General features: G+C 45.7%; 1 protein-coding gene across 2 annotated transcripts in view; it reads left to right on the top strand.

Annotated features, from left to right (window-relative positions):
• The window catches only part of AMPD3 (adenosine monophosphate deaminase 3), a 124060-nt gene that overhangs the window by 81527 nt on the left and 27083 nt on the right, over positions 1-15450 (top strand). For both annotated transcript variants that reach the window (XM_082270866.1, XM_082270865.1), the window contains 2 exons: positions 3955-4086; positions 9338-9501. In XM_082270866.1, the coding sequence (XP_082126992.1) occupies positions 3955-4086; positions 9338-9501 (296 nt within the window). The remainder of the gene's footprint in view (positions 1-3954; positions 4087-9337; positions 9502-15450) is intronic.

The following is a 15450-nucleotide window of genomic DNA, read 5'->3' as shown; positions in this document are numbered from 1 at the left end:
ACACCTGGCATCTTCCACTGCCCCTTCTTCCTCCTCCACGGCCGCCCCTCCCCTCAGCTCACGAGGAGAGAGTGCAGACTCATGGCTGCGCCCCTAGGTGGCAATGTGCCCTAGGCGGCTGCCTAGTTTGCCTAGTGGAAGCACCGGCCCTGCCTCCACCCCAAACTTGCTCATCCATGTCTTTATGGAGCTTGCTTTGTGCACTGGTCCAAATCATTTGGTGGAGGGGGGATTATGGTTTGGGCTTTTCAGGGGTTGGGCTTGGCCCCTTAGTTCCAGTGAAGGAACTCGTAGGGCGTTCACATACCAAGGCATTTTGGATAATTTTTTGCTCCCAACTTTGTGGGGACAGTTTGGGGATGACCCCTTCCTGTTCCAAGGAGGAAATGGCCTGCAAAGCGACATTGGGGAGCCTATGTTTATGCATCACAATGACCAATCATACTAAAAGAGTAGATATATCCTGTCAGGAACGCTCAAATCATACTTTTTTCCAGGGACAGTCCCGGCAAAAAGGAGCCTGTCCCGGGTAATTTATATTGTCCCTGAAAGCGACCGTAAATCCGGCTGCCCATAAATGTTACGCAGAAGCAGTGCAGCTGAATGGGAGAACTATTCCAACTCTGCTACTGTGGCCTTAAATTTGAAATTTCCTTTTTAATTTCCTGTAATTCTCTCTATATTCTATATGGAGCAGACCCAATAATCTGATAAGTAGGCGGAGCTTCATGGAAGTGGGTGTGGTAAGTAATTGATAGCTATGCTTCAAAGTGTCCCTGGAAATTATTTTCAAATGTTGGCAACTATGTCAAAGGTGGGGCACGGGCTATTGTAACAGTTTAGTGTCCTTAGCAGGGTTGAATACCAAAAGGAGAGAAGAAAAGGAAAGACAAAGCTGTAGCAAGGAGAGAGGGGTAAGGAGAGCTGGAGAAGAGGATGAGAGAGGAGGTTGTGGATGGAAAGTGCACAGGGGTCAGGGTAGGGAAAGGGGACTCATTTAACCCCCCCCCCCCCCCAAGAGGGTAACTGATAAAACCCAGTGTGATTTAAGGGCAAAGGAGATGACACCCTGTAACACAGGTGATAAAGAACCATATAGCATAGCCTGGGTCCGTAACATTGCTGTACACCTAGGGGCATAGGTCTCAAAATGCAGGGGTCATTTTAAAGTGAGTCCAGCAGCTCACAATCAGTCTCAAGAGATCGCAATCAGTTTCTCAATCTCTTCGGTTCTGTCTATTCCCCACTCTCGGAGTTTTGGTAGAGCGCCAGTGAAAGAGGGAAAAGAGATTTAACCTCCAGATATGGAAAGGCTTCTTCACAGTTAAAGCGGAGTTCCACCCTGGGAAATTTATTTTTTAATAAAAATACCCCCGGGACAGTCAGGGCTAGTGCATTCCACAATGGATAGCCTCTGATCTGTCCCGGGTTGCACTTACCTTTTAGAAGAAATACTTACCTTGAAAATGTATTGTCCAGCGCTGCCATCTCAGGTGTGGGCAGCTTGAAGCCAGTGCGATCCTCTTCTGTGTCCTCTTCCGTCTTCTTCGGTCCCACGATGCACTGCACCGGCCCCGCCGTCACTTCCGGTGCCTCAGCGTCATCCCTGTACAGCTTCTGGGCATGCCCAGAAGCTGTTGAGCAAGGTATGACGGCGCCTGCACCGGAACTGACGTCGGGGCCGGTGCAGGCGTATTGATTCCTGGGAGCGATGACGTTCAGCTCCCAGGAATCATTGCAAAGCCAGGAAGTGACGAATCGCCGTGGCCGCCGAGGGGAGGAAGAGGAAGTAAATTTTCTTCTAAACAAGGTAAGTAAAAAAAAATAAAAATTGCGATTATTCATTTGTTTTTCAGGTGACCTGGAGCGAGAAGATGGAGGTAAGTATCATTTTAGGGTGGAACTCCGCTTTAAAGCTGTGAAAATGTGGAACAGACTTCCTCAATAACTGGTTCTGGCCAGCTCAGTAGATTCTTTACTAAAAGCACAATATCTAACTGGATACTTCAGGTTATAGGTATTAGCACCAGGGGTAGTTGATCCAGGGAATATATGATTGCCTCCAGGGGAATCGGGAAGGAATTTTTCCCCCCACTGGAGCAAATTGGATCATGCTATATTTTTATATTGTTTTTTTTTTTTTTTTTGCCTTCCTCTGGATCAACGGTGGGTATAAGGTATGAGGTTTTGCGTGTGTGTTTTTTTCTATTAGTTGAACTACTGTAGATGGATTTGTGTCTTTTTTTTCAAACAGACTAACTGTATGACTATGTCCCCGCCAGGGAGCCCAAAGGTGTTGCGTACAGGCACCTCTAGAAGTCAGTGAATGTACATGGCCATATGTATGTGTACACAAGTACTTGTGTAAGAATACATGTGTACAGGCATATAACTAAGGATGCAGAAATAGGAAAGTATGCATGCATATGCTTAAGCAAATACTTGCATATAGCTATCTTGTCACAGTCAGGAGTCAGGCTCAGAGACCAGTAGCTATAGCAGTAGAGAGGCTCCCACCGACCAGCTGGATAGGTAAGCAAGCAAGTCACCCTGGATGATGACATGGGCTCACATGAGGTGCACCCTAGTCTAGGCACCAACCAGTGTTCACCAGAGCTTCTGAGGGTGGAGATGGGTTTTGCTGCATGTTAGTACAAGGTAGCGGTCCTCAGGATTGCCCCACCAGGGGTCCAGTAGCAGATATAGCAGGTAGGGATTATGCAAAAGTGTAGACAGTAAACAAGCCAAAGATTCCAAAGACATGCTGGTAGGTTAATTGGATCCTGTATAAAAAAAAATTGTCCCTACTGTGTATGTATGTGAGTTAGGGACCTTAGATTGTAAGCTCCTTGAGGGCAGGGACTGATGTGAATGTACAATGTATATGTAAAGCGCTGCGTAAAATTGACAGCGCTATATAAGTACCTGAAATAAATAAATAAATAAAATAAAATAAATTGGTAACGAGTGGTTGCAGAAGCGTAGTTGAGGAACAATCCAAAGGTCAGAAATAAGGGGTAGTGAAGATACAGACGGCAGCAGTGAGATATTGGCTTGAGCACAATAATCTGGCAAACAGGAAGTGCAAAGGCATGGCTGAAATAGGACATTTATGGGAGGAGCAAAGAGTTCACGGTTCAAGAAAAAAGAATGTTCAAGGCAAGATTGTTCAAGGAATTGTCCAGGAAGCTGCCCAGAATCCCAGGTGGCTCAGCAAGAAGAGACACTGCCAGATACAGCAGAGGTCGCAGATTCAGACCCTGTCCTGAGATACGTACAGCCATTATTTTCTATAGATGGCTGTACGCAGCACCTGCAGACTACCTGATGGGGAAATTCACTGAAATGTATGTATATATGACCAAATACAGCCATGTGCATGAGTCCAAAGAGCCATGTATTCCAAACTTCATACAGCTGTATCAGGCTTTTTGGCCATCATCAGTGCAGTGTATGGAAACCATGGCTCCTATGGAGTAGGGCTTGGGCTCCAATCAAAGAATAATACAGGTTATGCTGAAAAGGAACTAAAGGAATCAAAAAGCCCTACAACTGAATTAGCGCATAGCACAGAATGGTTTCCTGTATTCACTTGTCTCATTCCATCACATATCCCAAAAAGAAAATAATAATTCCCCATTCCAGGACAGTGAGCGCTGCCATGCAAACCATTCCTTTATTTGTAAAGTGCTGTGTACACGGTTGGTATAATATAAATCCTGAGTAATAATAATAATAATAATATACCCCATCAGGCAAATGCGTATCCAGATCTGCTGGTGTATAGCGCTAAAATAGCCCAATGTTATTTATAGAGCCATTTATTCCAAACTGCATACAGCTGTTTCAGACTTTTGGGCATCATCAGTGCAGTGTGTGGATATATTATGAGGGTATGATTCCAAGCATCTTGCCCTTTTTAGGACGTACAAATTTGTGTTTTTTTCACTGCAGGGACGTCAGACATTTCATCGTTTTGACAAGTTCAACGCCAAATACAACCCTGTGGGGGCCAGCGAGCTGCGTGATTTGTATCTGAAGACAGAGAACTACATTGAAGGGGAATATTTTGCACGTATTATTAAGGTAAGAATACGAGAGGGAGCTTGTGTCCAAAAACAATGAGGTCTTGTAAGTTTGTAATACATTATATACAATTTTAAGGTCATACATCTTTCAAAAATCATATACCAACACATTATACCCATCTTTTATTTTAGATTTAGGTTAAAGAAAAATACACATTTTCAGGCAAGACATTTTGAATATAAAGAAGTGATCAGCGATAACATTATGACCCCCCCCCCCCCCCTCACTATAATCCGTCAGAGCTTTGAACTCCACCGGACCTCTGAAGGTATGCTGCGGTATCTGGCGCCAAGCCATCAGTAGAAAATCCTTTAAGTCCTGTAAGTTGCGAGGTGGGGCCGCCATAGATTGGACTTGTTTTTCCACTACATCCCACAGATGCTCAATTGGATTGAGATCTGGAGGCCAAGTCAACACCTTGAACTCATTGTTGTGTTCCTCAAACCATTCTTAAACTCATCAGACCAAGTCACCTTCCTCTATTGCTCCGTGCTCCAGTTCTGTTGCTCACTTTCCCATTGTAGATGCTTTTAGCGGTTGACATCCTGACCAGTCTGCAGCTACGCAGCCCCATACACAACAAACTGAGATGCTCTGGGTGTTCTGACACCTTTCTATCAGAACAAGCATTCACTTTTTCAGAAATTTGAGCTCTAGTAACTATTCTATTGGGTCAGACAACACGGGCTAGCCTTCGCTCTCCACCTCGATCAATGAGCCTTCCCTCCTCACCTCCATCAATGAGCCTTCCCTCCCCACCTCCATCAATGAGCCTTCCCTCCCCACCTCCATCAATGAGCCTTCCCTCCCCACCTCCATCAATGAGCTTTCCCTCCCCAACCTCCATCAATAAGCCTTCCTTCCCTCATCTCCATCAATGAGCCTTCCCTCCCTCATCTCCATCAATGACCCTTCCCTCCCTCATCTCCATCAATGATCCTTCCCTCCCCACCTCCATCAATAAACCTTCCCTTCCTACCTCCATCAATGAGACTACCATCTCCACCTCCATAAATAAACCTTCCTTCCCCCCCCCCCACCTCTATCAATGAGCTTTCCCTCCCCAACCTCCATCAATAAGGCTTCCTTCCCTCATCTCCATCAATGAGCCTTCCCTCCCCACTTCCATTAATAAACTTTCCCTCTCCACCTCCATTAATAAACCTTCGCTCTCCACCTCCATCAATGAGCTTTTCTCCCCACCTCCATTATAAACCTTCGCTCTCCACCTCCGTCAACGAGCCTTCCCTCCTCACCTCCATCAATGACCCTTCCCTCCCTCACCTACAGCAATGAGCCTTCCCTCCCCACCTCCATCAATGAGCCTTCCCTCTCTCACCTCCAGCAATGGGCCTTCCCTCCCCACCTCCATCAATAAGTCTTCCTTCCCTCATCTCCATCAATGAGCCTTCCCTCCTCACCTCCATCAATGAGCCTTCCCTCTCTTACCTCCATCAATGACCCTTCCCTCCCTCATCTCCATCAATGAGCCTTCCCTCCTCACCTCCATCAATGACCCTTCCCTCCCTCACCTCCAACAATGACCCTTCCCTCCCTCACCTCCATCAATGAGCCTTCCCTCTCTCACCTCCATCAATGAGCCTTCCCTCTCTCACCTCCAGCAATGAGCCTTCCCTCCCCACCTCCATCAATAAACCTTCCCTTCCTACCTCCATCAATGAGACTACCATCTCCACCTCCATAAATAAACCTTCCTTCCCCCCCACCTCTATCAATGAGCCTTCCTTCCCCACCTCCATCAGTGAGCCTTCCATCCCCACCTCCATCAATGAGCCTTCCCTCCCTCACCTCCACCTCCATCAATGAGCCTTTCATCACCACCTCCATCAATGAGCCTTCGCTCCCTAACTCCATCAATAAATAATCTATGAATATTTTGTTTAGAGGCAAATCAATAAATATTAATAATAAATAAATAGCAATAATAATTATATATATATGTATATATATATATATATATATATATATATATATATACAGTATATAATATTAATTTACAGTATATATTTACAGTATATATATATATATAAAACAAATACATAAATACAGAATAATATTAAATAAATAACCCCCCCTTTTTAAAGGGGGGGGGGGGATAAGTGAACATGGAACATGATAAGAAAACAACAACAACAGTTAAAACAAAATAAAAATTGTAGTTAACCACTTGCCGACCGCCGCACGCCGATCTACGTCGGCGGTCAGCCCCTCACAGGCAAAGTGACGTAGGGCTACGTCACTAGCTTGTGAGGGTCTAGGGAGCGAACGCGCGCCGCCGGAGGCGCGCTCCCGCTCCCGCGTGGTCACGGACCCCCCCGCGCGTGTGACCGGCGGACCCCATGTCCGCCGGCCACTCTGCGATCGGCGGGGGAGAGGGAGAAAGTCAGGCAGCTTGTGTAAACAAGCTGCCTGTCATTCTCCCCTGTGTATGAGAGCTGATCATATGGATCTACTATGTAGATCCGTTGATCACTCTGCATACAGCTGAAGCCACAGCCAATCACAGTTAGAATCACGCCCCTAGGGACACACACAGCCCCTCCCTCTCAAATAAAGTTAACCCCTTCACTACCAGTGTATTTTTACAGTAACAGTGCATATATATAGCACTGATTACTGTAGAAATGTCACTGGTAACCCCAAAAGTGTCAAAAATGGCAGTCAAGGGTCCGATCTGTCCGCCCCAATGTCGCAGTACCGCAAAAAAATCGCAGATCGCCGCCATTACGCGTTAAAAAAAAAACAACAAAAATGACAAAAATCTTTCCCTTAGTCAGTAAACGCAATAACTTTTGCGCAAACCAATCAAAATACGCTTTTTGCGATTTTTTTTACCAAACATAGGTAGCATAAAACAAATTGGCCGAAAATGTTAAAAAATTTAGATTTTTACATTTTTTTTGGGGGGAATTTCATATAAAAAAAAAGGGAAAAATATTGTTATTTTTGCAAAATTGACGCTCTTTTTTTGTTTATAGCGCGTGATCAAAAAATCGCACAGGTGATCAAATACCGCCAAAAGAAAGCTCTGTTTGTGGGAAAAAAAGGACGCCAAATTAGTTTAGGTACAGCGTTGCACGACCGCGCAATTGTCCGTTAAAGTCACGCAGTGCCGAATCGCAAAATAGCCCCTGGTCGTTTAGCAGCCAAATCCTCCGGGGCTTAAGTGATGATGCAAATGAAACAAATGATTAGAAGTCGGACTTAACCTTTTTACGGACAAACTTGTGTACTCCAAATTTTTTCTCTTGAGCACGTAGATCACTGTACAAGACCCAGAATTGGCCTCTCTTTTCTTAATAAGAGAAAACCAGATGGATCTAGTATCTCTGTGCCCTACTCTTTGGCCGTTTTATGTATAAACAGTATATATATATATATATATATATATATATATATATATATATATATATATATATATATAAATATAACAAATACATAATTACAGGATAATAATCGATAAATAAACCTAATCTAAAAAAAAAGGGGGGGGGGGGTTAGTGAAAATGATAGGAAAACAACAACAACAATTAAAACAAAATAAAAATTGTAATAAAAAAAAAATGACTAGAAAAGTCGGACTAACCTTTTTACGGACAACCTTGTGTATTCCAAATTTTTTTCTTGAGCACATAGGTCACTGTACAAGACCCAGAATTGGCCTCTCTTTTCTTTTTATCTCTGTGCCCTACTCTTTGGCCGTTTTATGTATATACCGTATATATACTCGAGTATAAGCCGAGTTTTTCAGCACATTTTTTTGTGCTGAAAACGTCCCCCTCGGCATATACTCGAGTCAAGGAAAAAAAAAAAAAGTCCCTGGCCGCTCCGACGGCTTTAAGCTTTAAAAATGGCGCCGCCCGTCGCATACATGTCACCGCGCACGCGCCGCCGCCGCTCGAGAGAGGCCGGGAATAGCCGAAATTATACGAGCGGCGGCGGCACGTGCGCAATGACGTGTCGGCGCCGGGAGGCGCCATTTTTAAAATTAAGGCGCCTCTGGAACAGGTAAGTGAAACAGCTTAACTACCTGCCATTATGCAGGGCTGCGGGCACACTACAAGGGATGCAGTGCTGCGGGCATGGTCCACCTGTACCATGCCCACAGCACTGCATCTCCTGTAGTATGCCCACAACCCCGGATCCTCTTGTACCATGCCAGTACCCTGCATTCTCCTGCACCATGCCAGTACCCTGCATTCTCCTGCACCATGCCAGTACCCTGCATTCTCCTGCACCATGCCAGTATCCTGCATTCTCCTGCACCATGCCAGTCACCCTGCATTCTCCTGCACCATGCCAGTCACCCTGCATTCTCCTGCACCATGCCAGTATCCTGCATTCTCCTGCACCATGCCAGTCACCCTGCATTCTCCTGCACCATGCCCGCCGCCCTGCATTCTCACCCTAGGCTTATACTCGAGTCAATGATTTTTCCCATCTTTTTGTGGTAAAAGTAGGGGGCCTCGGCTTATACTCGGGTCGGCTTATACTCGAGTATATACGGTATATATATATATATATAAATTTATATACATAAGAATATCCTACATTAATCGGCCTACACTCTTCCTCTCTTTTACTCAAAGGATATATAACGTAACAGTGGCTGCTGCCACAAAACACGCCATCTCCTCACCACTCATATTTGCAGAGCACGAAGCACCACACAACACAGTGAAGAAGAACGCCAGGAAGGAGACAAGAAAGCAAATGAAAAAGCTGAAAAAAAAAATAGCAACAATTGATGAAACAGATGATATTTTCTCTACTGGCTAATGAAAGAAAAAGCTAAAGCACAAAAATACTAAACGTGCATTCAAAATGACAAAAAAAAAATAACAAAAACAAAAACCCCACACTCAGGTGTGAATGCAGCCTCCGGGTTGCATGTTTTTCATTTATCCCAAATAGAGTAAATCGGGAAAATAGTGCATTATGGCCACTAGATGAAGCTGAGGAATTATGAGTTCCATCTAATGGCCGCAATGCGGTGTTTTTCTGATTTTACTTTGTTCTGTATGAATGAAAAACATTTGACCTGGGGAGAAAATAGCAGTGAACCTGCAGAACCTGCAGTTTTACTGGACATATAGATCTTCAAATGTTCATCCAGCCTCCTAATGATTGCATGTGTTGTTTTGAAACACAAGTATGAAGGAAAAGTAATGCGAAAAAAACATGAGTGGGTTTAATGATCCATTTTTTATTTATTTTTTGCCTGCAGGAAGTGGGCCAGGAGTTGGAGGAAAGCAAGTACCAGTATACAGAACCGCGGTTATCCATCTACGGCCGCTCCCCGGATGAATGGGACATCATGGCCCGCTGGTTCATCAAGCACAAAGTGTACTCACCCAACATGCGATGGATGATCCAGGTGCCCCGTATCTTGTAAGTCCATGTGGAAAGTTTCTGTGTGCCTCCCCTAAAATTGGGGGGAATGGGGGAAAGGTTGAGAAGGCGCTTCCTAAAGGGCCCTCCTATACATTCATATCGCTCATCCAGAAATTGTCTAGTAGCTTCTTTACATACATGAAAGGGAATTTGATTGTGTTATGATATAGAAAAAAGTGTAAACTGGTACCTACATCCCGCAATTATTGACAAAAGTATTTGGACTAAAAGGCCCAAAACCAGCTGGGGAACAAGGAAGGGGAATGGGAAAAGCAATGGGGAAAACGGAAAAATAGGGGGGAAGGAGAGGAGGGGAAAGGGGGGGGGGGGCTAAAGGGATTTTAATCATGTACAGAAGCCTTGCCCAACATGTTTTGCGGTCCAACCACCGCTTCTTCGGGACTGAGGAGCATAGATTGAAGAGGAGATCAGAGTGCCCCACAATTACCATAAAGGTGGGTAGTATCAGCCGGAAGTTTGACGGAGAAGGCTTCAGCACAAAAGATACAGGGCCTTGCGGCCCCCTTGAACTTTGCGACCTTTTGCCACATTTCAGGCTTCAAACATAAAGATATAAAACTGTAATTTTTTGCGAAGAATCAACAACAAGTGGGACACAATCATGAAGTGGGACAAAATTTATTTGGATATTTCAAACTTTTTTAACAAATAAAAAAACTGAAAAATTGGGCGTGCAAAATTATTCAGCCCCTTTACTTTCAGTGCAGCAAACTCTCTCCAGAAGTTCAGTGAGGATCTCTGAATGATCCAATGTTGACCTAAATGACTAATGATGATAAATAGAATCCACCTGTGTGTAATCAAGTCTCTGTATAAATGCACCTGCACTGTGATAGTCTCAGAGGTCTGTTTAAAGCGCAGAGAGCATCATGAAGAACAAGGAACACACCAGGCAGGTCCGAGATACTGTTTTGGAGAAGTTTAAAGCCGGATTTGGATACAAAAAGATTTCCCAAGCTTTAAACATCCCAAGGAGCACTGTGCAAGCGATACTATTGAAATGGAAGGAGTATCGGACCACTGCAAATCTACGAAGACCTGGCCGTCCCTCTAAACTTTCAGCTCATACAAGGAGAAGACTGATCAGAGATGCAGCCAAGAGGCCCATGATCACTCTGGATGAACTGCAGAGATCTACAGCTGAGGTGGGAGACTCTGTCCATAGGACAACAATCAGTCGTATACTGCACAAATCTGGCCTTTATGGAAGAGTGGCAAGAAGAAAGCCATTTCTTAAAGATATCCATAAAAAGTGTCGTTTAAAGTTTGCCACAAGCCACCTGGGAGACACCAAACATGTGGAAGAAGGTGCTCTGGTCAGATGAAACCAAAATCAAACTTTTTGGCAACAGTGCAAAACGTTATGTTTGGCGTAAAAACAACACAGCTCATCACCCTGAACACACCATCCCCACTGTCAAACATGGTGGTGGCAGCATCATGGTTTGGGCCTGCTTTTCTTCAGCAGGGACAGGGAAGATGGTTAAAATTGATGGGAAGATGGATGGAGCCAAATACAGGACCATTCTGGAAGAAAACCTGATGGAGTCTGCAAAAGACCTGAAACTGGGACGGAGATTTGTCTTCCAACAAGACAATGATCCAAAACATAAAGAAAAATCTACAATGGAATGGTTCACAAATAAACATATCCAGGTGTTAGAATGGCCAAGTCAAAGTCCAGACCTGAATCCAATCGAGAATCTGGAAAGAACTGAAAACTGCTGTTCACAAACGCTCTCCATCCATCCAACCTCACTGAGCTCGAGCTGTTTTTCAAGGAGGAATGGGCAAAAATTTCAGTCTCTCGATGTGCAAAACTGATAGAGACATACCCCAGGCGACTTACAGCTGTAATCGCAGCAAAACGTGGCGCTACAAAGTATTAACTTAAGGGGGCTGAATAATTTTGCACGCCCAATTTTTCAGTTTTTTATTTGTTAACAAAGTTTGAAATATCCAATAAATTTCGTTCCACTTCATGATTGTGTGATTGTGTCCCACTTGTTGTTGATTCTTCACAAAAATTACAGTATATCTTTATGTTTGAAGCCTGAAATGTGGCAAAAGGTCGCAAAGTTTAAGGGGGCCGAATACTTTTACAAGGCACTGTATATGGATTTTAAATATCTTAAATGGTTACTCTGGTTATAGTCCACGCATGAAATTGTCTCCTACCAACCAGAGAGGTAATAAACCATAAAGGTATTCTGCAGGGCCGATCCTAGGGTAACAGACGCCTGGGTGCAGAAATATTTATGGCGCCCCCGTGTGGGCGTGGTCATCTTACTAACTCCTCCCCTTTCCTAATGGGACCTGGAGGGGGTCTCTCCAAGGAACACAGAGAGGGCCTCTGCTAGAGAGTCTGTTAGAGCCCCCACCAGGCCCCATTAGAGACTACAATGGGGTTGTATCATGGGACCTGGAGGGGGGTCTCTCGAACAGAGGTCATCTCTGTGTGCATTTTAAAGTCTATGTTAGAAAAAAACCCCACCAGGCCCCATTAGAGACTACAACAGAGTCTAATGGGACCTGGAGGGGGGTTTATCTTACAGAGGCCCTCTCTGTGCCTATTGGAGAGTCTCTGATAGAAAGAGTCCCCGCCAGCCCCCATGAGAGACTACATTAGAGTGTCACTGAACAATAGAAAAATAAACCATATTATATTAATTAATAGCACTTTGATGCCCAGGCCCAAGACTAGAAGACTTCACTTATCTTAAATAATGGGTACTGGGGCTGGCTGCTGGCCCTGGGGCCTGGCTTCTGGGGCTTTGCTGCTGGTCCTAAGGTCTGGCTGCTGGGGCTGGCCTGCTGGTCCTCCTGATTTCTGGCTGCTGGTCCTGGTTTTGGGGCTAGGCTGCTGGTCCTGTATTCCGGCTGCTGGTCCTGGGGTCCGGCTGCTGGTCCTGGGGGCTGGCTGCTGGTCCTGGGGGCTGGCTGCTGGTCCTGGGGTCTGGCTGCTGGGGCCTTGGGGCTGGCTTCTGGTCCTGATTCTTGGCTGCTGGTCCTGGGGTCTGGCTGCTGGTCCTGGGGTCTGGCTGCTGGTCCTGATTCTTGGCTGCCTGTCCTGATTCCTGGCTCTGTGGTGTGCTGGGCTCTGTGGTGCGGTCTCTGTGGTATGCTGGGCTCTGTGGTATCCTGGGCTCTGTGGTATGCTGGGCTCTGTGGTATGCTGGGCTCTGTGGTATGCTGGGCTCTGTGGTATGCTGGGCTCTGTGGTATCCTGGGCTCTGTGGTATCCTGGGCTCTGTGGTATGCTGGGCTCTGTGGTATGCTGGGCTCTGTGGTAAGTTGGGCTCTGTGGGGCCGTGCTCTGTGGTATGCTGGGCTCTGTGGGGCCGGGCTCTGTGGTGCGGTCTCTGTGGTATCCTGGGCTCTGTGGTATGCTGGGCTCTGTGGTATGCTGGGCTCTGTGGTATGCTGGGCTCTGTGGTATGCTGGGCTCTGTGGGATCGCATGGCTGGTCACACTCACACACATGCCATGAGACTTCTTCCTCCACAGCTCCGCATGGGAAAAAGGGGCTGGACTGGAACTCTCTGAGCAGCCCCCAGCCTGCTTGCAGTAACAGACAGAGGAAGATTGTAAGGAGAGGCAGCTGCTATACTACACTCAGCGATCCATCCCATCAATGTTTACACCTCACCTGATGATCTGTCATTGTCCTGTGCTCGCCTTTTTAAAGCTGGAACTGGAAACCGGCATCTCCCTCTGTCCTGTCTTCCTCCCCCACTGTCGCTCCTTCCCTCAGCTCAGTGGCATAACTAGAACCTTCAGGGCCCCGATGCAAAAAACCATGAAGGGCCCCCCTGACCCCTGGATGGGGCCCTTCCCTCCCAGCCCAGTGGCGGAATGTCAGGGCCAGTCGCAAGTGCAATGTTTGTGTGGTAGTTCTGCCACAGGTGTCAGTAGTTTTATTATTTTATTAAATTTTTTTTACAATATAATATTTTTTAAATATTTTTTTTTTTTACATTTTTTTAGGAGCCCCGTTGGAGGGCTTTGGTGAAATATCAGGAGTCTAAACAGACCTCTGATGTTCCACCTTTGAGACACAGCTTTCCATCTCCTTCTCTGAAGCCTCAGCTGCACAGAATAAATGGATAGGGATAGCTCTGTACAGAGCTCCCCATTCATTCACATACTGAAGCATTGTAACACAGTTTACTATGTTTCAGTTATGAATAGACAGTCAGTGATCAGTATGGATCACTGACTCTCCATTCAGTAAAGGCTTCATCCTGACAGATCCCCCGCAGCAACCATTAGGAAAGAAAAAAATAGACAGGGAGTTTTTTTCCCGGTGTTTCTGTGGGGCAGCCCACTGAAATTATTTTTTGCTGCCTAAACGCAGCACGCAGCTGTGCAGATATGAAAAAAGGGCTTGTTCACATGTGAGGTTGAGGGGTGGTAAAAAGCACACAAACTGTATTTTTACCACCCCCTAACTGTTCACCCTGTGGCTGCAGAGGCAGCAGCTGGGGGTGCACATGCTGTGGCTGGAAGTGTACCCCCAGGTAAATGGGGCTGCACTACAACCACCCCGCAACTGTGTGCATTGCACGCAGTTGCAACATAGTGATGATGCATTTAGGGGGTTAAAATAGGCGGTGAGGAGGCAACATAATGCCTTTTTACCGCCTGCCAAATGCCTCTGAAAAGCGATATGAGCATGGATCGCTTTTCAGAGGAATGGCATTTTCTTGCTAGTACTATGAACAAGCTGGAAAAAAAAACACTTTTGATTGTACAAATATAGGGGGTCAGGATTAAAATGAATGTGCATACATACACGCATGTAAACACACATGTATGCACATACACACACACACATATTCATAGTCATATATAAGCACATATACACACACATCTATATAAGCATACACACATATTCACACTCATATATAAGCACATATACATTCACACATACACACACATATATAAGCACAGACACATAATACATACACATATATAAACACACACATACATAGCATTGAGCTACATGGTTGCTAGTCGATCTAAAGAAGATTGGGCAATGGGATTGTAGCGTGTATGGCCACCTTTAATGTGCATTGATTATTAGTAATATCTTGGTGTATGTTCACTTGGAACCAAAGTTGCCAATACATCTGCCACGAGCCCTTGCAAGTATATGGCACCTGCCTGGGCTGTAGCGGGGTATACAGGCAGGAGTGTAATAGATGTGATATCCATAGACATGGATTTTATGTTGGGTACAGTAGATGTGATCTAGAAGGGTGATGGGCTGCTGGGCTCTGGCTGTGTATGGCGCCTGCCAGGGCTGTAGCGGAGTACACAGGCAGCTCTCCATAGACTTGGATGTATTGTCGGGTATAATAGAAGTAATTTGATGATGTACACTGCTACAGCCCTTTCAGGAGCCATACTTAGCTCTCTGGCTGTGTATGGCTCCTGCAAGGGCTGTAGATGTGTACAAAGGCAGGCAGTATATAGATGGAAGGATGATGGTGGGTTGCTGGGCTTTGGCTGTGTGTGGCTCCAGGCACAGACTGGCATCCCATGTCTCTCCTCTCTGTCTATGGTCTGTGCTGGGGGTGGGCTGGATCGTGGCCCTAGGAGAGGCCCCTGGCTGGAGTTTGCAGGATGAGGCTGGCATTGTAATGAAGGAGTCGGGCTGACAGCTTCTTCCAGTGCAGGGGAGCCATCGAGCCTGTGACAACAAAAAGAGAGGAGGGCACATCCTCCACCCCCATCTACACAATAACACAGGGATAAATGCAAATACATAGAGAAAGCCTTTAAAAAAAAAAAAAAAACGTCAGTGCTGTACCTTTTGCTTCCTTCCTTCCTGCCGGGTATTGCACTCTAGGGGGAGGCAGAGAGCACAGCACACACTGGTTTCACTTTCCTATGGGAGACAGTTGTGCTGAGGATCGAGGA

The sequence above is a fragment of the Pelophylax lessonae genome (genome assembly GCF_965119305.1).
Source record: "Pelophylax lessonae genome assembly, chromosome: 10".
Taxonomy (NCBI): Eukaryota; Metazoa; Chordata; class Amphibia; order Anura; family Ranidae; genus Pelophylax; species Pelophylax lessonae.
The sequence above is the reverse complement of the archived record's forward strand: the minus strand, read 5'-3'. Positions and strand labels throughout refer to the sequence as shown.